Source organism: Streptopelia decaocto, assembly GCF_964273445.1.
Source record: "Streptopelia decaocto genome assembly, chromosome: 6".
NCBI lineage: Eukaryota > Metazoa > Chordata > Aves > Columbiformes > Columbidae > Streptopelia > Streptopelia decaocto.
Window position 1 is genome coordinate 35569476 of NC_138660.1, and position 24202 is coordinate 35593677.

General features: G+C 43.9%; 2 protein-coding genes across 5 annotated transcripts in view; one reads left to right on the top strand and one right to left on the bottom strand.

Annotated features, from left to right (window-relative positions):
* Positions 1-838, top strand: part of FN1 (fibronectin 1) — a 53779-nt gene extending 52941 nt beyond the window's left edge. For all 4 annotated transcript variants that reach the window (XM_082055520.1, XM_082055521.1, XM_082055522.1 and 1 more), the window contains one exon: positions 1-838. In XM_082055520.1, the coding sequence (XP_081911646.1) occupies positions 1-75 (75 nt within the window). In that variant the 3' untranslated portion in view covers positions 76-838.
* The window catches only part of ATIC (5-aminoimidazole-4-carboxamide ribonucleotide formyltransferase/IMP cyclohydrolase), a 27392-nt gene continuing 3876 nt past the window's right edge, over positions 687-24202 (bottom strand). The window contains exons 5-16 of the mRNA XM_082055524.1: positions 22009-22097; positions 20554-20705; positions 20276-20432; positions 18566-18691; positions 18300-18407; positions 17014-17099; positions 15733-15822; positions 13953-14081; positions 12890-12982; positions 7348-7530; positions 6284-6439; positions 687-5800 (exon numbers count right to left, since the gene is read on the bottom strand). Of these exons, the coding sequence (XP_081911650.1) occupies positions 5681-5800; positions 6284-6439; positions 7348-7530; positions 12890-12982; positions 13953-14081; positions 15733-15822; positions 17014-17099; positions 18300-18407; positions 18566-18691; positions 20276-20432; positions 20554-20705; positions 22009-22097 (1489 nt within the window). The 3' untranslated portion in view covers positions 687-5680. The remainder of the gene's footprint in view (positions 5801-6283; positions 6440-7347; positions 7531-12889; positions 12983-13952; positions 14082-15732; positions 15823-17013; positions 17100-18299; positions 18408-18565; positions 18692-20275; positions 20433-20553; positions 20706-22008; positions 22098-24202) is intronic.

The following is a 24202-nucleotide window of genomic DNA, read 5'->3' on the forward strand; positions in this document are numbered from 1 at the left end:
AACGTCAACTGCCCAATTGAGTGTTTCATGCCCCTAGATGTACAGGCAGACACACAACATCCACGGGGAAAGTAACATCCAGCAAGACTTCTTGCGGCAATGGCAACAGACAAACCAAAGTATAAATACCTATCTGCCATGGTTACCACCCAAACTGGAGTGACGCTAGCCAAACTGCATCTTTTGAGAATGGCCCTCTGCTCTGGAGCCATTTTCCCAGCTTAAGCTCAACTCACAGCTTCTCCAAGCGCCACTCTTGGAGTGTTTCAGACTTTTCTCATGATTGATAGTGATTGTCTTGGTTTTGCTCAAAGTGTTGAATACCAGTCACTATTTTCAAATTTAAAGAGGGGAGATGCTAAATCACAAATTGGTGGAGGATCAAAATGTTAAGGGGGAGGGAGAGAGGGTGTAGAAATTCAAGGTTCCCATGCTATGCAAAGAACATTTGAGTACAACATTACTGAAGTTTAGAGATAGGAAAGTCCACCAAACACTTCTGCTTTCACATAAGCGTGCAGCCAGCAATAAGATAGGAACAGCAAATCCAATCACTGTGATATTTAAAATATGCACAGTCCTAATCTTTCTCAATGATCCTAGTATTTTTCTAGCTGTATCTTTGTATCTCATACTGTTATTTATCAGTTTTGTTCCCCTGACCTTCAAGTGTTTTTATATGGGAATAAAATGTATTGAAGACACTTAGTATGCAGTTGACAAAGAGGAATTTGGTGTAATTATGATCAGTGATTATTTTTATACTGTAAGTGCCAAAGCTTTACTACTGTGGAAAAGAAAAAAACAACTCTTTTAATAAAAAGATTTACAAACCAGACACAGGTAGTTCAAGTGATTCTCTTTGCTACCATGGAATCTAGGATGAAGATTATTATTCTGAGCTGGAGTAACATTCCTTGAAACAAGATGGAACAAACATCCCCATGAAGCGTGAAGTAAACCTCAAGTGAATCTTTGTAGAGCAGTTTGTTAATGAAAGGCTTCCAGCTGCCCCAATAGAGCACAGAGACCCTCTGAGTATGTATGTTACACTGCAGGAGCCAGGGGCTTGCTTTCTGGGAACCGGCGGAGGAAAGAGAGAAAGGGGGAGGGAAAGGAAAATATTCCCTGCTTTGGACATGAGCTGAGGTAGACATGGTCCTCAATCCAGCCAGACACTTAAATACCTAGAAGCAAATCTGTTCTCAGTGTTTGAGTTGCCAAAATTAGTGAAGCCATCCACACCCTTGAAGCTGGATGTGTTTGAGGCTTAACTGTACTTGGAGCCAGTGACCCACTCCCAGCTCCAAATAGAGGTTGTCTCGGTGCCAGGCCTTGCCCCTGGGAATAACCACCACTCACCCCTTTCTGCAACAGAGCACAACTTACCCCTGCCCATCTAAAGGGTTTACAGAGGGGCAGTCACTTCCCCCCCCTGCTTCAACTCTGAGCCATTCCATCTCCATTTGCAATGTGGCAAATTCAAATCAAACCCAGAACCGAGGCTGTTTAGGCACTAGTGAGCACACCCTCAGGTGCTATTACCACCTCCCAGAAATCCTTCCCTCTGCAGAAGCCTCAAGAAACAGCAGGGGACAGACACCACCTGGGTCTGTGACAGGCAAAACCACTTTGAAGTCTGCTCTGCTTCTGCCATGGGGGGTGGGAAGGGAGGCCAGTGAATTTCTCCTCAAAACCTTTTTTAAAACAAAGCTAGTCTTGGATTACAAAGTTAGCAATAAGTCCCTTCAGCTTGCACTGCCAGCGCTGCAAAAACCTGTACAGCATTTGCAAATATGAAACATGAAAGGTTCTGTCCTGATTCCTCAGGCCACATTCCTTTCTTAGCTACAAAAGCACTGTATTACTTAAGTCAATGGATTTCTCTGGATTGAATAAAACATAGCATGAAAATAGAATTTGGCTGCTTGACATGAGAAACACACATGGCAGTTGTTTGCACAGATTGCTATCTATAGAGCAACCGAAACATTTGCAAATACTAAAATGACTGGAGCAGAAATCCGTTCTGTCCCACTGATGTTCAAGAGCCAAATGAGTATCAAAAATACATAAGTACTAAAAATGGCATGGACAGAGATACAGAAGAATACATTCCTGTTAAACTAGATTTTTATCAATTTGTCTTTCCAAAGTGCATTGGCCTCTGTAGAGGTCTGTCCATGCCCTAAAGCACATGGGTTTACATTGCTGACAATTTCTGTTAAACATTTCCTACTGTAGTGCTGGGTATTTTGTCATTGGGCTAAATCTTCCATTTTCAGTTAACATTTTAAAGCCACTAGCAGAGGGCAGCACAGATACAGCAGAAACTTGTGAGATCCGACATATCAACCACACATCTTTCCTTTTGGAAACAATCAGCAACAAAAGGAACAAAGGTTTTTGAAGGTCCCTGTGCTTCACCCAGACTGTAGTGCATAAAATGGCAACAGAACACCAGCTGGACTTTAAAATACAGGATTGGTTTATATCCAGGGTCCACTTGAGCGCTAAGAGCAACTTATGTTGTCCAGCCCAAGCTACCATCAAGACAGGGCAGCTGCTCAGGCAGGGATAAAGGCGGCAGTGGTAATCGCAAGCAGGGAGCTTTTGGGCTCCCAAAGAGGTGCTCACCACTATGCTAAGCCCAGAGGCATTTAAGCCCCTGGCTGTTCTTTTCCAGAAGAGGAGACACGGGTCTGCATGGCTTGTCTCCTCAGCTACCACAGAGCACAGGAACAACCAGAGACAGGACTCTCTTCCAGCAAGGAATGGAGTGGGTGAAGGAAGAAAAAAAAAGAAAAAATAAAGAAAAATCCAGTGCTACTGACAGCAAAGGCTGAGAAGGATTTCTCCCACCCTCTGTTTACTTCCACGCTTTTGGGAGCTTTTCTCCTTCTGTCAGCACAGGACCTGCCCAGGGCAATGCGCCATATGGTGACGGTGCAAAACAGCCTGTCAGCAGTTCGCTCTTCAAAAAACATCAACTGAACTGAAGGGTGCAGACCTATCCCCCTCCCCTCCGCCCCCCCTCCGAGAAGAGACATTCCCTTTCCTACGGGAAACAGATACTAAGCAGAGCTATGCAGTTCCCTTTTAATCATGTAAATATCAAAGGAAGAAGTAATTCATTCAGCCAGCAGGAGATCAGCAAACCTCGAATGAACCTTCATGGACCAACACAGCTCTTTCTTACAGAGAACCACCCATCTGGCCTGCTGCACCACGGGAAGGCTCTTGGCTTCTCAGCCCAGTTGTGTGCAGGGACTTGCTATCAATACCAGGAGGGCCTGGATCCCCCCTTTAGGGCATCTCTCAGCAGCTTAAAAACAGCAGCTCCTGCCCTGGCCTCACAGAGCAGCAGTTGGAGCCGTAGCTTCCAGAGCTGCATATTCCCTCCAGAAGAACGCCCATGGCTTTGTGCCCAAAACAGGAGCCACTCAAATGCTGAGCTTCATGCGCTGCCAATTCCCTTCAAGGGGAACGCTTCAGGCTAGTTGAAATTGTCACCACAACCCAGGTGACAAGCCACCCCGAAGGGCATTCCTATGAGGTCACCTCACACCTGGAACCAGACCAGAGTTTTTTATCAGCCATTAGTCAGACAAGTGAAGCAGAGTAATCAAAGACACTCGCCTGGGACATTGGATACTTAGGTGCCTTTCATGAATTCTTTATGACTCCTGTATGTCCTTTAACCTTACTACAGGCACAGCAGGAGGTAAATCATCCCTCTGTGGATGCTGTGAGACATTGTGTGCACAGAAGAAGATTGCAAGTTGCTCAGCACAAGTGACACAGCAGAGAAGCCTTAGTATATACTGCTTAGTCAGACATTTACTAGCATCTCATGCAGAGATCTCACCTGGAAGATTAGCACCTATTAACTCCCAACAGTAGGTTAAACAGTGCCCAAGGACAGCAAACAACAGGTAAATGATAAGTGGAAATACATGAGAACAGGAGCTGCCAGATGCTTATTACCAGTCTTGGTTTTAGCTGATGCTTCAGAAGATGCAGGTAAAGAACAGGCTAACAGATTCCCAAGAAAACTTCACAGTGTGGTATGTACCAGCTGCGGTCCAAAGAGCATGGCAGAAAAGAAGGACAGTGGAAGAGTCTGAAATTCAATTTTTAAAGTTTAAGCTAATAAAACCACGAAATAGTCTAAACACTGACAATCCATGGGAAGCAACGGCACAGAAAGCAGTCAGGGGCCAGAGCTGGGGTCAGCGCAGCCAGCAGGCAAGCCATTAAGCAATGGACCATTCTTGTTTTGAGTGAGCCCAAAAAGTAGAATCATCTCTACCCTGCCCTGCCTAATCCAGCCAGTTGGAAATAATCCACAGTAGAGATCAGAAAAGAAAAAAAATAATCCACAGCAAAGATCAGAAAAGAGAGGAGACTGTTCCTTTCAGGCCAGAGCAAGGGCAGTGTTGGGAGCACAGAATTCCTGGGCAGTGCCCAGAGCCCAGGACACAAGGAAGAAAGGGGAGCACATGTGCATAGAACATGAAGATAAAGCCAACAAATGGATTATGATATCTTAAGCAACTTGCAACCCCCAGGAAGTATCTTTGCTTTGCTCAGTTCCAACTAGTCTGGGTCAAATGGGCACCCAGGTAAAATAAAATGTATGCCCACAGTCACAAATCAGCTGCAGAGCCAAGAACACAACCTGAATTATGCACCCCTGCTATTGCTGGAGCAAGGGGAACAGAGGCAGACACACACGCTTGGTACCAGCTGAGATCAGAGCAGCGACAGAAGTGTTTGTTGCAAAACTGTGAACCCTTCCTTGCCAAAACTGAACAGATTTTTTTTAAATGGAACCAAAACAAATCTCTTTGAAATGGTCACAGTGATTGTCAGCAAAAAACGTGTCTGGGCTGTTACTTCATTCATCTCACTGGGCTCCAGATTTTCACTTTGCGTTTCTAATCAGAGTTCAAATCTGCTTAATGCAAATTGCACACAATGGAGAAGGGAAGTAGCCTCGGGCAAGATGCTTCCCAGATGCCTGCCCATTAATTCTGCATCCAGCTCCAGGTATGAGAACAAGGATGAGTCTTTTTACCTTGGAGAAAGCAATCAGACACAGCCCCTCAGCCCAAAGCACACATCTGGAGCAGGATTCAGCTTGACTTGCACGAAGGAGCTGGATAATGGATTAGAAGCACCTGGAGAAAACTACCTGCTGACTCGAGAAAAAACAAACAAACAGAAACCAAAATAAAAAAAGAGTTAAAAAAAAAGGTAGCTCAGTTCAGTTTACAACAGAGACTTTTATGAGTTCATTAAGAAGCTGGGTGTAAGCCAGGCTTTCATACCATTCCACAGGCTTTCTCATGCATTAGTAAAGTCTGGGCCATAAAATGTACCTCAAAATAAACCTTTTTTCCTGAGGACACAGTATTTGGATGACACAAAGACTACAGACTCCACATAGCTAAGAACCGTTATGTTTAGTTGCAAAAGAGATTTATTTTCTAACACTGAAGGCCAACTTCTTGTGCCTTCATTCTCTGTTAATGCAGGGAAAGATCTCATTTACAGCTCTTAGAAACACTTGCTAAGCAGAGACTGCAGGTGCCTCCCAATGAAGCTGGTGATATGCCAGTCACTGCTGCTGGTGAGACTGTGACCAAGGAAGGCACCACAACAGCCCGCAGGAAGCTCAGTGATGAAACAGCCGAAGATTGGTGTGAATGAGAGTTATCCCCAGCTCGTTGCAAGCTTCAATCACAACCTCGTCGGCAGCCGAGCCAGATGGGGCAGCGATGAACTGTACTCCACTCTGAACAAAGACAGAGGTAAGTGGAAAGATTAGAGGATGGAAAACCAAAATCCCCCTGAGAAGGAACTGGCAGCCGCAGTCCCTCATCCACATCCCACAATACTAAGTGTTGAACAAAGGCTTCCATTGGCCAAAGCCATTCATGGGGAGTTCCTCATGGAAGCAGTCAGTTCTCTCCACAGCTCAGAATTGAAATGGTGGCTCTAGAAACAATAGGCCTTGTCTTGATATTCGTAAACAGTTTAATAAACTTTAATCCTCTATTCATCCCAAATCAACAAACTGAGCAATGGCTGGATAATTACTATCCATGTGAGACCAGTAACCATGAGAAATATCCTTCCTAGGATGTGCTATTCCAGCCAGCAGTGCAAAGCAGAGACATCCCTCGGCAGCCTGCACAAAATTCAAACAAAAAGCCCTGTCTGTGGCAGACGTTTCCTTGGGAGTCACTCTGATATCCTGGCCCCTCCATGACCTTACCCGTTTAGCTCTGTCGACATTATCCCTAAAAGGGAAGAACGCATCGGAGCTGAGGGAGACAGCCGTCAGCTTGGCAATCCACTGCTTCTTCTCCGCTTCCGTCAATTGCGCAGGCACCTCTTCAAACATCGCCTGCCATTTCACCAGGTCTTCATCCTGGGAGAACAAGAAGAGCCAGCTCAGCCCCAAAGCACGGGTGAGTGAGGATGGCATCCCATGACACCCAGCTCAGCTGTGCTTTCTGCTCCCACAGCTCTGCTGCTGAGAGCTTTGGACCAGGGATTTTAACATCCCAAGTGGTGGTGGGAACTCCTTGCCACCATCAGCTCTTTGTGTATCCTTTTAACTCCTTTCCTTCCTCCTCCTCAGCCCAGGGCTTGAGGGATTCTTCCTCCGTCCCTTTAATTCCAAGTGGGCCAGCCTGCAGTATGCTGCTCTGTGTAAATGCCAACACACACAAACAGGATCTGGTAGATGACTTAACACATGAGGAACAGCGGCTTGGTTTATGATTCACCTTCTGAAACAGCAGCGGCTCCAGTTCTTACCCCCTTAAACAAGCAACTGCTCATAGGGATGATTCACAAGGTCCCCAATCCAGCTCTTGGCTTTTGATACTTAAAAAGGACATAACTATTTTCTTGTCTTGCTATTGCTCGTAACAGGGAGGTCAGAGGGATTCCGAGAATCAAAATGCCACATAAGCTAACGGCACCGTGCAAGAAGGGCGGGACAGCTGCCCTGGCAGGGCAGTGAGAGTTGAAACACGAACTGCAGCTTTAACTTTTCCTTACTGCTGGGAGGAACTATCAGATGAGACCAACCACACACCAAAGCGCAGGGCAGGTTCCAGCACCAGGGGTGGTGGGTGCAAGATTGGAGGGGAAAATCAGGACACTTTTAAGAAGTCACCATCCTGAGCCTGGCCACTTGATACCCCAGCTCATTGGGATCATCTATTACTGACACCCATGCACAAAACTCAAGTCAGGCTTAAGCACTATGTAAAGCCTTTGTTTTACAGAAGCTGGACTCTCCAGGGAAACCTCTGAACCAGCCCTTACCTCACCAATGGTCCCAGTGACATACTGATCAATGGCATTGGAGATCTCTGCTCTCTTCACACCCGCTTTGAACTTCATGGAGAGCACACGTGGGTGGTGCCGGAGCCACCAGTTGTTTGCCTTGTCACCAGCCAGACGCGTGCAGTGGATCCGGGACTGCTGGCCAGCTCCAATACCTATGACCTGAAGCATATAGATACAAAACACCATCACGCCTTGCTGAGCAGAGATCGCAATCAGAGCTGCATTCCAGCCAAGCCATTAGGAAAGACCTCCCACAAACTACCTGCTCCTCACTGAGGCAGAGAACGAGTGTAGGTAATTAGGGAGGAAAACTTTGAAATACCTGCATCCTCAATCCTGTAAATTGGTTACAGGGTCAGCTCTCTGCACTGCTGACCTCCACTGCTCTGCCGACACTCACTCTGAAGACACTGTGTTCTTTCATCCTTCTAAATAACACAGCACCAGCCAGCAGAGTCAAACTGTTAACCTCAGCAAAGTGATACAATTATGGCTTTTGTTTCAGGCAAAGCAAAATCCTGTTGGTTGTAGAAACAAATGTGACTGCTAAGAGATGGAAGGCTGCCTACCTGTTCTTGGAAAAAGCCCTTCAGTTAGAGGATTAAAGTCTGAGCCCAGGTCACCCAAACACCATCATCTTTCCTGGTGAGTCAGGCATACGCAGCTTAAACAGATCAACTGTGACACGCAGCAGATTACAGGGCAGTTTGGCTGTCAAGGCTGCTAAGAAAGTAAATCTACTGCTCAATCAGGAAGGTTGGCCAGTAGGACCATCGCATGAATTGTCAAGGCCCTGGAGCTACCAATGCATTTCCTACTCTGCCAGCTGCCAGAGTCCAGGATTTTAAAAACAGTTGCCACTAACCTAACTCAATAGCACTTGTGCTTGATATCAAACAGACCTAGCGCTTCCAGAAGCAGAATCCAAAAGGTGATTATTTCTCTCTCAAAACTTCTTCTATGAAAATAAGGTATTTGCTCAGTTTCCATTTGTTTTTTTCAGATCACTTTGTTTGGAGTTCTCATCAGACACATTCAGCTCCGGGGTACATTATAGATTAAAATACATATGCAGCCACTCTTTGGAGTCTGGTGGTCAAGTAACTGCAAGCCATTTGTCACAGCTCAATGCACAATGCAAACGAGATCTTGCATCCCTGTCTGGGATGGTGCAAGCTCCCACCAGGGACAAAGGCAACTCTTAATAAATGCTGTCACCACTGAAAATTGAATGCGGCTGGAGACATCTTGGTTCCTGGACACTGGCAGAACAGGCCCTGCAGATACAGCCTGCCTGCAGTCACAACTGGCAAGTACTGAGCTGAGGTCTCTTGGGCTCCAGACTGTCTCCTGTCCCTCAGCTTTGCCACTGCCGTGACAGAATGCCGGGCACACAAAGGCCAGACTTCGCCACCGTGGCTGTCAAACCCAGGCTGGTAACTCTTCTCCAAGGCTTTCAGAGCTGTGGGTCCTGCTTTCCAAAGAGAGCTCCTGCCATTTCAAACCAGAGATCTGACAGGAAACAAGCCTCTCTCCCGTAATTTCCTCCTCCTAGGAAGCCACGGCTGAACTGTTCACCAGACTGTTTGCTCCAGGGACGCCGTGTTGAGGCCAGTGGTTCTGGCCAACGCCTCAGAGTTTCCAGCTCAGACTGAAACAGATGGTAAAGCTTTAAGTCAAAGGCTGCCCTCAAAGGAATGAATCATTTGCCTTCTCATTCATCGCACCACAGTGACTTCACCTCTTACCAGGACCATAAAACATGCTTGCTGGATGCTATTCCGCCACAGAGCAAATTAAAGACTTGGGCTGCTATCTCATATCAGCTGCTCAGCTATAACTGAAGCCATCAGTACTTCCAGGCTAGGCTAAAGCAGAATTTTTGTTGGGGATGAAGATGGTGGAGAATACCAGGCAGACTGTGGGTAGCAGGGGCCAAAATACCATAAAACATTCCCAAGTTTCTATAAAATGTGATGTCATGTGCCAGAAGTGTCCTCTGCCCTTTCCCAGCCAGAAAACACACACAACTCCTTCACGGGCACACACTAGAAATAAAGCTCTCACACCTGTCAGCACCCTTCTCAAAAAGAGCCTTTCCCTTTTCTCTCTGAGCTACTCAAAATATTTTACACTTTTTTGTCACCTAAATTTTGTCAACAGATGCAAAACTGAACTTTGGCTCATATTCAACAACTCCGAAATGGCCGCAACTTTGTACTTCAGTTAAACAAAGTGATGCATACTGTAAACTCTTGACAGGCATCTCCAAATCTACAAAGGTATTATCTGCAACACACAGAACTGTTTTTATAACAGCTTGACAGGCAAGGGAATAGAAAAGCCGCTTCTCTGTGTCTCCTGATGAGCCCACATTGTTCTGGAAGGAAGTTCACAGTTAGAGCCTGGGAAGAACAGGCTGGTAAGATGCACTTCACTGGAAAATGATGATCCAGGGAAACCAAAATCCTCCTTTGTAAACAAATGTGCTTTGATGCAATGGTGCTGGGGAAGATTTCTTCAGTCTAGCCCGGAATTTGAGGTCTAAGGAGGAGAAATCAGAAGGCTGAGGTTCTGCTTAATGCAGACTATAGACTTGCACCTAAATCTCTCTTCACACTGGTCTGTGTGAATGTACCTACTCTCCACCTTTTTCACTTCCTCTGAAGTGAAAATCCTTCTTCCTACACCTCATCTCTCCCTTCCTCAAATGTTGGCTTTCTCCCATATGAAAACAGAGCTGAAACTTCAAAATCCCCCCAAAGGAATCCTTCCCTCTCTATTGTATGCCTATTTACTACACAGAAATTAATTATGTTTCTTTCAGAGTTTAATCTCCTGGGAATCAAAAAGTGCTTAAGCAGAGCCTATGAAGTGTGAGTAGTGAAAGGAGACAGTAGTACACGGTGAGTAGAAAAATCACTTAATAAAAAAAAGCTTGGGTGAAAATTGAGAACTACTTGACCAGAACACTTTAGCTCACAGGAGAGCAAAGCATGGCCCAGAGCTGGAATACTGTGCAAAAGCAGAGTGGATGAGATGGATAATGCCCAAAGGATCCTTGCACAATGATCCAGATTGGCCTGGATTTACTCAGATTTACCCTGAATAATGAGCGAAAACAGACACCCTGAATACATCTGGAATTATGAAAAATCAAATGAAGGACTTCACAATTGCGAAGACAAACAAACAATGAAGCTACTGATAAATGTCTGCACCACCAGTGGAAAACAGTAAGGTAAATTAACAGGTTTGTTTTATCTCACTGTGCAGAGAATAAAGAAAGAGAATTATTTTAAATTGCTAATGTAAAACATGATGATATCATTAAAGTGTAAATCAACATGTTACAGACTGACTTCGCTGGTACTGAAAGCCAGACAAAACAAGTGAAAGTGTTTATTGCAATTACTGGCAGCTGGTGTCCTGCAAATTAAGTGACACTTAAGTCCATAAATGCTTCCTCCCGCACCATGCTTTCCTAGAACTTTTTAACACGAGCACCAGCCCTTGCTGAAATGGCTGATCCACTCATGAACCCAACACAAAGCAAGCTGTTAAAAAAGTTCTGGATGTCTGATACACAAGAGTTTTGCCAGGCAACAGGGATGCTGTGATGGAAAACCAAAAGCAATGGAACTGAAGGAAAACTGGACTTAACCAGGCTTGGCTCATATAACACAAACCAAGTCAGATCCTGGGAAATCATTGTAACAATCTAGAAGTTACCTTCCATCCCTGGTTCTTGATTTGTGCTATTTTTTGGTTCGCACTCAAATATTCCTGTACACATCTGATGTTACGTCTTGGTAGGTGACATGACCAGAGTTAGTTCTGCACAGCATCACCAAGAAGAATCTGTGCTAATCACTATCTTTGTAAGACTGGTTTTCCTTCCCCATCTGTACCTTAAGAACAACGGTCTCAATACCTAACAGTCTCAGGAAACTTCTAGAGATTTTAAAACCAGACGGGACCTCCCATCTGAGCTCTTCCATCGCTACCTGTAGCACATCACAGCACTGTTCCTCCATTTGGACTGCCATGAATCTCCTAAGGAAGACGTTAAGCTTTGATTTGAAGAACCCAACACAGATTCACCACCTTCTTGAGTGATTGTAATGGCTGCTGACCTTTACTGTTAAAGAAGTCCCTTGTTTCTTAGTGAAGAACACAAACCTTTGACCTTGGCCTCCCCTGTCACACATACAACAAACCAAGACAATGCACATTTATATTTGATTAAAATACATGCCTGCAAAGACATTAAACATCACTGAAGCCAGGCTAGTTAAATCCCTGCCTGCTCACACTGCTTTTCACTCCTCCCTTCCATATGGTACATGCATTACCACACACATTTCAGAAACATCTGCAGCACCACGTTAAGTCCAGACTTGCAAAAAGCACTGGGGAAATTGTTGCCGTAGTAAGGGAAAAGCAGCAAAGATAGTGACGCCTTTGTTCTGAGGCTACAAGAACTAACACTCTTGAGGACAGAGAACCATTTAAAAAGCAGGAAGAAAAAACCCAAAGCTGAGTAAAAGAAAAATGCCAGATCTCCAGAGATACCCAGAAAGTGTCGTGAGACAGCGCTGCAATGTTTCCAGGCAGTAACAACAGTCTGACAAATGCAGATGAGAACCAATGTAAAAAAGACACAGCCCTGCAGTTCATTCACAGTCTGTACCTGTAGGGTACACTGTTTGATCCATTTTGCTGATTTATGATGTACCAAAGCTCAAGATCAAAAACATTATTTTTCTTCTGTATTTTTTTTAAATAATCCAGGCCTATGGAAAAGTTACCATGGAGAACAGAGAAACAGCTAAACAACAGCATTGTAAGAATGAGCCGCTGGGCAAAAACACAGTTTCTAATACATTTACAACAACTTTTGGATAACTGATAGAAGCTGGCTATCTAGCGATAATGTGAAAAGAAAGGGCTTTTTTCTCAAATTCAAGATTCTCAGCTACACATTTGATAATATCCCTGTAAATCCCAACATCCATCATAAGCCTTTAAAAAAATAAAGGACAATGTCCCAAAGGGGAAAAAAGCAAGCACAACCTATCTTTCGTATATAAAAAATGAAAATACAGCTAAGAACCATTTGGATAGTCAGAATCCAGCTGTGAAAACTACTGTCATTTCCTAAGGCTCTATACAGACTATAACATATATACGTGCCCTCAAAAAATTATATCAAGGACAGAGTAGTTAGAAAGAAATTACTCAAGGCCAAACTTGCAGAAGCACATAAGAGCTTTTCCAGCCCTCTCATTGAAAGGGCCAACCCTGTCATTATCATGAAAAAATTACACCGAGTTTTTGAAGCAGCCTCTTGAGAAACATAGGTTTCACTTCTGTTCTGCATGGCGCTGTCTAGGGCAGTTCGTCTGTACCTGTTTATTAGCTTCCTAAATGCTAAATGATTTTAAAACTCATCCCTGACAGAAGCACACTCTGACCATGTGAAAGCAGGCTCCACAGAGCTGCCCGAGTTGGTTACCTGCCCATCCTTGGCGTAGCAAACTGAATTGGACTGGGTGTATTTGACAGCGATGCTGGCAACGATCAGGTCCCGGACAGCAGACTCGGGCAGCTGAAACAAAATGTCATTGTCAAAAGCACGTTCTAACAACCAGGAGTAGCCAGCTGGCTAGTGACCTGCAAACCCCCAGAGCCATCACAAGTACTGTAGCATAGAAAGGCAAAACAAGACAACTAAAAATGTCCCGTTCAATTACCAGCAAATTTTGTTTAGATTAAAACTGTAAATAATTGGTTTGGCAGCTAATCTCATAGCTCATAGGGATAAGACTCAATCCTACCAAGTCAAGAGGACTCTGGCACTGGCTCTGAGCCTGCAAAGTCTGGTGTATTTGCTCACTGTCCTCGGATGTGCTCAGATGCAAAAAAGCTAAGCACATGCTTAAGTACACAGAGCACCACAAACCACAACAACCATAATAGCTCCCAATATCTGCACTAAGTCCATTCCATTACTAATTTATTAAAATTATCTTTATTACCTCAATGTCTGAACTTGCTCCTGAGCCCATGACTAATCATGTACTCATTAACATCTGTTTTTTTAATGAGAACAAGATCTGAGATGTAAAAATAACTGATAATGTTCTGATGATGTGAACACTAAATGCTGAGCAATATCAGCAAGGCCAGAGTTTATACAGCACACTGTATACAACAGGGAGAAGTAAACAGTGAGTCAGAACAAGATCACAATGGATCCTTTGCACATGGCTGTCTCACCACAAGGAATTACACACAGTAGCTTCCTATTTATAAGAAATACAAATATTTTGGTTGTTGGAGATAAAGGGCAAGGTCCAGCTCTTTTTATTTATGCAAGGAATCAAAACAAAGGCAAACTACCCTGATTTACTCAAGTATATGTGGCCCACAAATTTTGCTGCATTATTTTGTTGAAAGCCAGTTAAATCTCATTGAAATATTTTAAGAGCACTTAAAATAAAAGTGTCGACTTCCTTGATGAAAGCACACAAGTTCATTCCACCAGTCTTTACACTCATTTATCTTCTGACACTTACATTTTTATTCTTTGTAACAATGTTCCTGAACAATGACCGGTCGATGACTGCATTGTTCCTCTTCTGCATGAGGTGCAATCCATAGAGCGTTCGAATCTCATTGTCATCTGGCTCATAACGGGGATCCATCTAAAAGCCAAAGGACAGGCCAATAAAACATTCTTAGAGCTCTTCAAAGCCAATGTCCAGTAACAGCTTAGGTTAAAACACATTCTCTAAAGAATCCAAAAGAAGCAAACTATTCATGGAAGGCAATGTCAAATCATCAGAAGTAAATGGAACTAACTGGAGCAGCAAGGTCTCAACAGCATGAAGTGACATTTACAGTGCGAAGAGTATAGATGCTTATACACAAACATCCATGTCTCAAGCCACAAAAATCTACAAAGTCTTCTAGTCTTTCACAGAAAGGGGAGAATCATCTGCCCAAGAAGTCTTCCACAGGAAGGTGGGTATATTTTCAGTTGCTTCATACATGCCTCAAGGTACAGCTCCCAACCCTCTTAGACATTAAAGGAAACAGTGGGCACAATCATTTCCAGAGATGCACTCTCTCGGAGCACATCTCCAAACAAGCGTGCAGCACAGTTAATTTACACCAGTGTAGAGTGTAAAGTTTAATGGAACTGTTAAACTGCATTCAGGTCTACACACGCACAGGCCGATTTACAAATTTGGTAGCCCCAGTTTAGGTTATTGAGACATGAAGTAAACTAGGTTAAGGCTACCAGCTCTGAATAGGAGTGTGCACACACTTTATGTGGTTTCCCTCATCCATTTAAATTTGTTCAGATCAACTTTCCTTAGTATCCCTCTGCAGACATATCCTGAAGATACAGGCTTAACCAATACGACCTCATCCTTGCAAAGCTAATTGAATTCAGGACGTAATCAGCTGCCAAGATTGTCTGCAATTTCATTCCTTCTTGCCTGAAGCTCCTGAGCCATCTTTTACAGCTCCCTTGGCAGTAACACTACAAATGCAACTTTGGCTAAACCTTGGATTTTCTTTTTGTAACGTTATAGAAAAGTTCTCTGCTGATTTGTCTTTTGGAGCCAGGCAGAAATAGGACCTGTTTGGTGTTTCTGACAGCACTGTGTAACCCATTAGTCATGTTCAGCAGAACTGGATGATTTTTGAAGTCTCAGTCACTGCAGGAACTAGAAAGGCAACCTGACACTTACTTGACCACTCTGCATTAATATTCTCTGACAAGCGTCCTGGATGCAGTATGTAAAGGTGCATCATTCCAGGCCCAAACTCTGCTTGTGATGTTATCTTAATCACTGATGGTACTAAAGATGGCCCAACAAACACCACATGCCCAGACAAGGCTTCCTCCAGTGGTACGCTACATGTGCTTCTCACTGCCAAGACTCACAACATCACTGAGGCACTATATCCTAGATAAAATACAGGGTGGAAACAAATTCAGCAAAAGCGAGAGGAAAGCTGGCAAAGAGTGAAAAGAGGGCACAGAAATTCTGTTTCTTTGAAGTACTCTTGCTGGTTCATAGATTTAATTACTTTAAATCCCCATCACTTTGAAAGCCAAGGAAGGCATTATGAAAATACTATGCTCTAGGACTATGGGCTGAACGTGACCACAACACTGCTGGTGGAGTTCCAGCTCATACAGGAATCCCCAAAGACTCAGAGGAAACACTTCCATGTGCTGCAGGGGGCTTGGATCAGGCCCCCAGCTATCTGGACATTAACATCTGTGAAATCAGGTATAGGGAGAGCAGCAGAGGGTTCGAGCGGAGCAGAAGTACAAACCTGGAGGACACAGTAACCACCATTCTTCTTTTTGGCAAGGATTTTGAGAGCTTCTTCCTCATAGCCAGGAGCTACCACACCATCAGATACCTGCAACACACAGAGATTTCAGCTTCCATGTGAAAAAAAGAGGGGCTAACACTGAAAGCTCCACCTGCCATTTCCAGAAGGGCACTGAGGGCACACTTATTGCGGTCTATGTGTACCATACAACACCAAAGGCACTGTTACAATAATGGTTTCAAACTTGGAAACAGCAGAACACTGTAAGCTCTTACTAGGAGTCAGGAAAAAATACCCTGCCACCACTTTAAACATAATGGAACTAATAACTAATATTTCCCTCCAGGGGGAAACAGCTTATGCACGACATCCTCACTTCTCAGCCCTAACAATAAACATGGCTTAAAAAAATTAAATCCCGATTTCACCACTGACACTCCTGGTAAGACAAAAAAAAAATGGCAAAAGAGCTGTTAAACAGCATTGAAACTGGGAAAAGTTTGTATTCATCAGTGCCATGAAAGTGATTCACACCTTTCACATTCTCATGCTACAACGTGGGTGGTTTTTTAAGTAACTGTATACTGAACATTACTCTCACAAACCAGTCAAACATGCTCTTTCATTTGTTCGAATAGAAGCTTCCAATGTACAAGACAGCCCTTTGCATTGTGCCTTCCCCCTCTCAATAAAATCATAAGCAACATGTAAAGGGACAAAATGTGCTTCCTAAAGCATTAACTCCCAGATGTTTAACCCTGTATTTAAACAGTGAGTTGTGCAAAGCAGTCAGCTGTGGAGTTAAGGTTGAATCCAGCAAAGTTAAAAGTGGCTGAGCCTACACAAAACCTATATAAACTGTCAGGTAGAGACCTACATCCCCATTCCTGTCATGGGCAAGAGCGTGTCCAGCAGCACCCTAGTCCTCTGTTGCTCCCATTACAGCCATTCAACCAGATACTTGTGACAGTGCAATCAGGGCTCATTTCCAGGGGCCTGCTTGGAGGCAGAGGTTTGCCATCATCTCTTGGAAAGCAGCATTTCAAGCGCTGCTATTTTACACGCTCTCCCACACAGCCAGGTTTTAACAGGTAGGAGGAAAAAATGCATCAAAAGGTAAGTGTAAATTCTGCACTCCGGAGACTGAATTACATAAGTGGACCAATAGTCTTCAGTAAAACGGGTCAAATTCAAACAGAATGGCTGCTACAAAGCAGTGACTCCATCTAGTGTGATTCTCCTTTTTACACTGCAATGATTTGCTGCTGTTTAACTAACCTCTCTGGAAATAATCTTGGCAGTAGCCACATCACAGGTATCAGACAGCGCAATGAAGTCACCAAAAGAAGACATCCGATCAGCACCTGCAAAATCACAGTTTTGTAACTTACCAAACTACAGCATAATACAAAGGAAAGTCTCTACTACTACAATCCAGGCATCTTTCATGACAGCTAATAACGTATACCCACAGCAAAAGAAAATAAAAGCTCCGTAAGAGCAATAAGGATAAAAAATCCTACCTCAAACACATGCACCTTTAAATATTCCTATAGTTCAGATACTCTTCCTCCTTCACTGCATTTGTCAAAGTTCTAACTCTGCAATAACTACCTCCATTACTGCAAGCAGCTCTGGTGGTAAGAGGACAAGGAGAGGCAAGGATCATACAGAAAGATTTTAGATGGGAGCCAGTTAGAAAAAGAGGAAAGCTGCTAGATGCCTATGCTCCCATCTGACTCTTCCTGCAGGACACCAGATCCAGAAATGTAGCCAAGAGCATTTTTTTTAATTCTTTTTTTTTTTTAAATAAATATTCTCTATATTAAATGGCATAGCTAAGGTGAACCATTAATGGCACTCAGCTCCCATCATGGATGTTCTACTACTTAGCAAGGTCAATTCTTCTGTCTCTGACATTCTAAAGGTTTGTTTTTCCACCAATCATGCAATGATTTTCTGAGGGCAACGTTCAAAGGTGGACCCTAAAGTGGCAAAAAATTAACACAAGCCAATGTGGCCCTTAGCAAATTTGCTTTGTTTTCTAGAATCTGTGCAGATTTTCTAGGAATGCCATGGAAAATGGGAGAATTAGACAACTATCTCAGCTCAGCAGAGGAAGGTATTCTTATTTACTTATTTTTTTTTGTGAGCTCTAAAGCACAAAAAGCACTAAAAAAAATCACTAATGAAATAGTGGGCAGAAACATTTCTATTCAAGTTAAGTATTCCTTAGCACCCCACATGCAGTGGAACACTGAGTGTGCTACCAGCACAGCTATTTGTTTATCCATCCTTCAGCCAAAACCCCATAGATTTATATGTGCGTGTACATACACACATTGAAATTAAAAAAAAAAACCTCTGCATGTCTTCTATATGCATCAAGCAATAGAACGCAACACGATTTTAGCCTCTTTGAAACAATATACAAAGGTCTGCTCGCTCGGAGAGCAATTTTTGACAGTCAGTTAATTTAGTCCATCAGCCAGATCCTTATGGAGAAAAAGCCCACAGTGCAAAGGGAAGAGCCTGCAAAAGTGCCTTATTCCTCAGTTTCTCACCTCTGCTCCGCGCGTAGGCAGACGCTAAGGGCGTTAAGGTCTTATGGAAGTCATGCACCATGCAGACTTGTGCCTCCTCTTCGCTAAGAGGCGTTCCCACAGCAGCACCTAGTGGGAAACACAAGCCAGGGCACTTACATCAGAACCCTTCCCTGGCCCCTGCCCTGGGACCTCCCCAGGCTGCCACGGATACACCACTGGCAGGGCCTGCTGAAAGTTGGGGTCTGTTGGAAAAGAAAAAGCGTGGCAACAAGGAGCCACCCCACCTGCAGGACTGACGTGTTTGAAGGAGGCCGCGGCAGGAATGCCCAATGCCTGCTTGAGTTCCTTCACCAGCTGCCAGGCGTTGAGAGCATCACACAGGTTGATGAACCCTGGAGAGCCGTTCACCACTGCAAAGGCAGCACACAGAGACATTAAAATGAGCAGAGTCTGCTCCCCAGAGTCTGGAGCACAAACAGAAGAGATTTTTCCCGCTAATAACTGAAATCACTACAAATTGTTCTTGTTAAATGACCGTGGCTCCTCAGCAACTGGTTAAGTGCACTGAAAAGCTTCAGTGACTTGAGACTGAGAAGCTGCAAATACAGTTCTCTTCCCTACCAGAAGCTGCTGATATGACCTTGAAGCAAGACACACGCTGTCCCTGGGCACATCCCCTTTGTCAAAGAGGGAAAAAAAAAAAAAAAAGAACATCCCCCCCTTATGTTCTTTGAGTTCTTCAACTGGAAGCTGTTTGGAACAAAAGCCATCTCTTTCTGAGGGAGCCTACCCGAGCCTGGTTTTGACCAAGGCGCATCGGCAGTGCCGTCAGGGAAGAAGAGAAAAAGACATCCCCTGCTCCCTAGCAAGTAGATTTCTTTACAAACCTAGCAAATAGATTTCATATAGTGACTATGGCTCTGATACAACGAAGCACTCCAGCACTAGCCAAGGTCATTCAAAAGTCTGCTCTCCGAACCTTTTGCCCTGGCCCTGCAAGAAGAACTGCTTGTACTGACTTGGCAGGACTGTGAGCAATGCAGGAAATCGGAGGAAAAGATCATTTTAGCAGCAGTCCAGGGCCAACACAAGTGAACTGTGTTGTTGTGCTCCATACTGGTAAGCAGACTTGCAAGCAAATCAACTTCCAGTGCAGGCATAGAAAAGCTTCCTATGGGATCCCAGAACTGAAATAAGGAACTTCTGCAACACAAAGTTTCACTGTCTGTTCAATAAGACAATGCCTGCACACACAGCAGAGTTGGTTTCACCAACATTAAAAGCAATCTCAAGAACGGGAGTAGCCAGATTTCCTTTCTCTCCAAAATCTGGGTTTCCCTCACTGTGATGAGGGAAAATGGTGAAGAGAGACACCAGTCTGTCCCAAACTGTTTTGAGTAAGACAAGGATCCCTTCCCTCTGCCATCAGTAGCAGAAGCAGCATTCTAGAAAACTAAGGTAATAAACCTCTGCTCAAAACCACCAAAGAAAGAAGAAAGAAAAAAAAAAAAAGAACAAAACCCATTCAAATGTAGAGAAGACCAGCTTAGTTTCTGGACAGAGAGTAAATGGTGACACAAAAAGAATAGGAAGATACTAAATGAGGAAAATGGAAAGCAGTAAAGCATCTCCAAAGGGTAATGAGGTTTTCCTTTGCAAAAGGAATCTGATGTCGAGCAGAAGGTGCACCATGTAAATCTACCCAAAGCGTCTTCAGTGTGGACACACAACCTTCCACCACCAGAGAACGTGGAGCTACAATAAGTCTCGTGAGGGTCAGCAGACAAGGTTTTCTGCCTCACGCAGCACAACCTTCTCATCGCAAAGCTACTGCTACTCAGTAATAAAGTAGTTGTTATGGCACTGCTGGCCATCCCTTGGAGTAAGGTACAAGACAGCATTTTGGTTTTAAAGACAACTGAGCAACATGCCCAACCGCCTCCTTTCCCAGCTATCCCAGAGCTCCCTTTTGGCCAACACAGCCCAGGCCTCACCTGTCAGGGGGAGTTTAGGTCTCATTGTGTAGAGCTGTGCAGGGCTCTGGTGAGGATTCATGCCGTACCTCAGGGGCAGCTGGGACACCCCCTTGCTGTACTCCTTCCTAAAGTAGTCAGAGATGGCTGCATCGTACTGAGCAGTGTGGGTGAAAGCCTGGGGACAGAATGGGGGACACCTGTCAACTTAAAAACATCAACGTACAAAGGATCTGGTGTTTAGAATGAAAGGCAAATGATTCCGGTCTAACCTTTCGCTGCAAGCAAACATGACCCACCTTCAGTGCAAGGTGACGCCTGGTTTCCATGGAGGTGTCTCTGTCCCTTGATGTCTCCATTTCTTTAGCTACCGCCAAGTAGTCTGCAGGGTCACACACAACCGTCACACGAGCGTGGTTCTTGGCAGCTGCCCGCAGCAAGGCAACTCCTCCTGCAAGAGAAGGACAGAGCTATGAAGTGCTTACCTCCTGGACACGGCACAACAAGAGAGCTGCAGCTGGAGCCAAGAAGGGACACGCACCAATCATTTATGTCAGATGAACGTGCCTCCCTCCCTCCAGCAAGGAGAAGGGACTGCAAGAGTGCTCTTCAAAACACATACAGTTTGTGAGTTTGGCGCAGTCCACAGGTGAATGTGCACATTCACTGGCTTTGCAGACACAGCAGAGCTGTGGCGGCAAGGAAACACATCGTGGGCTGTGATGAGCAACTGGGGCAAGAACACCTTCAAGCAGCACAGCCACATCCTGAAGAGGACAGCTGTCTCCATGTATCGCTTGAAGACCACCCTCTGCAACGCTGGCCTGGGGAGGGGTCTATAGGACGATTTACTTCTACACTGCCAAGCAACATAGTTTCCCAAATCTCTCTGCAAATATTAATGAATTCTGCCCAGGTCCTATGTGTAAGATAAAACACCATGCTTCCCCCTTAAATCTGACTCTCCACAGCTATTACACCACTTTGTAATAAATCATACAAGATAGTAGGCTGGTGCAAAGGAAAAGTAGAGGCTGGCACTGCTACATGCAGAGAGAGTATTACTCCATAAAACATTTAATAGAGAGCTCTGCTGGGCATCATTTGGACTAAACTACTGCAAGAAAATTCAATCTGAGTCCAACCTCGTGGCACAAGTCTGTGCCTGTACTGTTCACAAGCCGCCAAGCAGAGATGCTGCAGTGAAGGAACAGAAAGCCTTTTGGGGTTAATAACTAGCAGGCAGAGCAAAACTGCTGATGATACAGACATCCATGCTTCCAAACTCAGGTCCTAAGTACCACACATGCAGACCAACTCATTTCCTTGTAATGAGTTCCTACGATGAAGTTTTCAGCAATCTCCAGAGCATTAGCAGTGGTTTGGCTTTTTCTCTCCGAAGCTCATGGTTTTTATTTTTATTACATTGCCACAGGCTGCAAAAGAGTTTCAAAAGAGTTGCCACAGGCTGCAAAAGAGCTGCTCTCAGGGTTTCAAGAGGAAGCATGCTCCACGTGGCCTGTCCCAGCACATCCTTCTATAGTACACCAGGCTTCTTCCTTTGGGCACTGCATGACTTGCCCACCCTATTGAACGTGGCTCGCCAGCCTGTTACAACAGCCATTTGTCATTTTAATTGTAGGTCTGCTCAAAAGCAATGAGGTTTACTGAACAAAACAAAAAGAACTGAGACATTAGAGACTAGAACCATCAAGTCTGCTTGAAGAATAGATTTGCTCTCCCTTTTAACTTACCAATATCAATCTTTTCCACTGCCTCTTGTACAGTTACATCTGGAGAAGATACAGTCTTCACAAAGGGGTAGAGGTTACACACTACAACTCTGAGAATGGAGAGGAAGAGTAGGGTTAATCAATGAGAAATAAAAAGGCCAAATTGGTCTTGGCATGCACAAGATACTACCAGTGGTTTTATGGTCTTGTTTCTCAGATTGGGGACCAACGTAGAATCCTGTAACCAAGGCTTCTTTCTCCAAAAGACTCAAGAGACAGTGGTGTTCAGCCAAAAGCCTAGTGATATTACAATGGTGGAAAAGTAAACACATCTTACAATTTAACTGAACTCTGTGCTTTAAACAATGTTATGGTGGATAGAACCACAACTGACAGAAGTTCATTAAAAGTTTCTTTCAATACATGGGCTTGTATTTAAATATTTAGTGATTTTGGTGCACAACTTGAGCCATTTCAAAGGACTTTAAAGTGGACTCTAGGCACTACTGAAAATAGGCATCTGCTAACTTTAATAAGAGGAAGCACTCAGAGCAAATTCCATTGCAAACAAAGCACAGTCTAATTTTCCAAGAGAGAAAATGCCCTACCTATCACCTTCTGGACTTTAAAATACCAACAGTATATGAAACCAGAGTGCACAGCCTGGATCCCAGAAAGCCTCTGTAGCACACGAAAGCAGGGGGTAGAACTGACTTCTCCTCTCAAGGTTAAGACTGACCTTACTGGAATTGTTTTCCTGATCTGATCTTGAAGAAGCCACAGTCTGTATTCCAGAAATCACAAAGTAATAATTTACCCTGCTGCATCCTACCAGTGCTATGTGAACTGTAGTGAAAGGAAGTATCTCTTTTGACCTTCGCAAACAATGTTTTTAATCCAAGCGAACTTACTATTCCACCATGGTTTCCAGAAGTCCTCACGTCTCTAAACTTCCTAACATGTCTTTTATTGTCTGTTCTATTTCCAATACCCACTCCCCTCCAATCCATTCATGCTCCTGACCTGTTGCAAGCCATCAGGAAACTGTCGACTTTAACACTGCTAATGTTTTCCTCTGTGGAAATCAAGGTAATCAATAAAGGCTTCCTAGCTTGACTTGGTTATATGAACTTTATACAACTACACAAAAACCTTACTGCTAAGGATCAGCTCCTTCTGCTTTATGTACAATAGTCCAAATCCAAATTACTACTCTGGATGCAACTGTGCTATAAGTCACTGATGTAAAGGAACATTGCAATTTAGCAGAGCCTGCTTTAAAATGCAGCGTACTCTGAAGAGCCACTGCTGCTGAGCCATCTATGAGGATTCCTGTGGTTTTGAATTTCAGGTTTTCAAATTCAGCCTGGAAATCCATCCATCCTAAGCACATCAGTTTTGAAAAGTAACTTTAAAAGCTAAGATGCATTCTGGCCCAATCACCACAGTCAAACTATGTCTCCCATTCTGGTTCTGCCTACAATTCACTATGTTCAATTTGGCCATTCATTTCTAAACCAGGAGACACCCACTGACATAGAACTGGTTACTCAAAATCACTAGTTAGATGTTAAAACCAATTAGTTATACGTAGTCTCAGACTGCCCCATGTGAGTGTACAGAGTAAACGCATTCTAACAAAAACAAAACCTTTGGTACATGTTAGGGCACAAACTGTGTTACTTCAATTTCTGGCTGCAGCTCACTTGCTCTCATGACGGCTCTCAGAAAGTCAGCTTTCTGTCTGTTATCTGTGTGTTTTCTGTCTGTTCAGGTCTACTCTTTATTTATGTGTTGAAACTCAGTAAACATTATGCAAATATCAAAGGGTATATTTACTAAGCAAGTATTTCAAAATCAGGAATTGTCATCTGATCAGACACCCAGAGCCAACTTGAGGGGAGATGCATCAGCTCCAAAAGCACTGAATTCAACTTGGCAATAAGTGTAATTAGGCCCAACATTGACCATATGTAAAGTGCCAAAATTCCCAGAAAAACTGAAGACATTAAAACCTCCACTCCCTGTAGAAACCACAATGTAACTTTCTTGATTGAGTCCTCTCTTACTGTAAGTGATGAAGATACATCTATAGAAAATTGTATTTTTGACAGGGAAAAGGAAGGAGATTGGAGATCTTCTGGCGTGCAGATGTTACAACCCCTGTTGCTTCGATTCACTGGTGTCAACTGGTCTGCAATATTCATTTTTGATT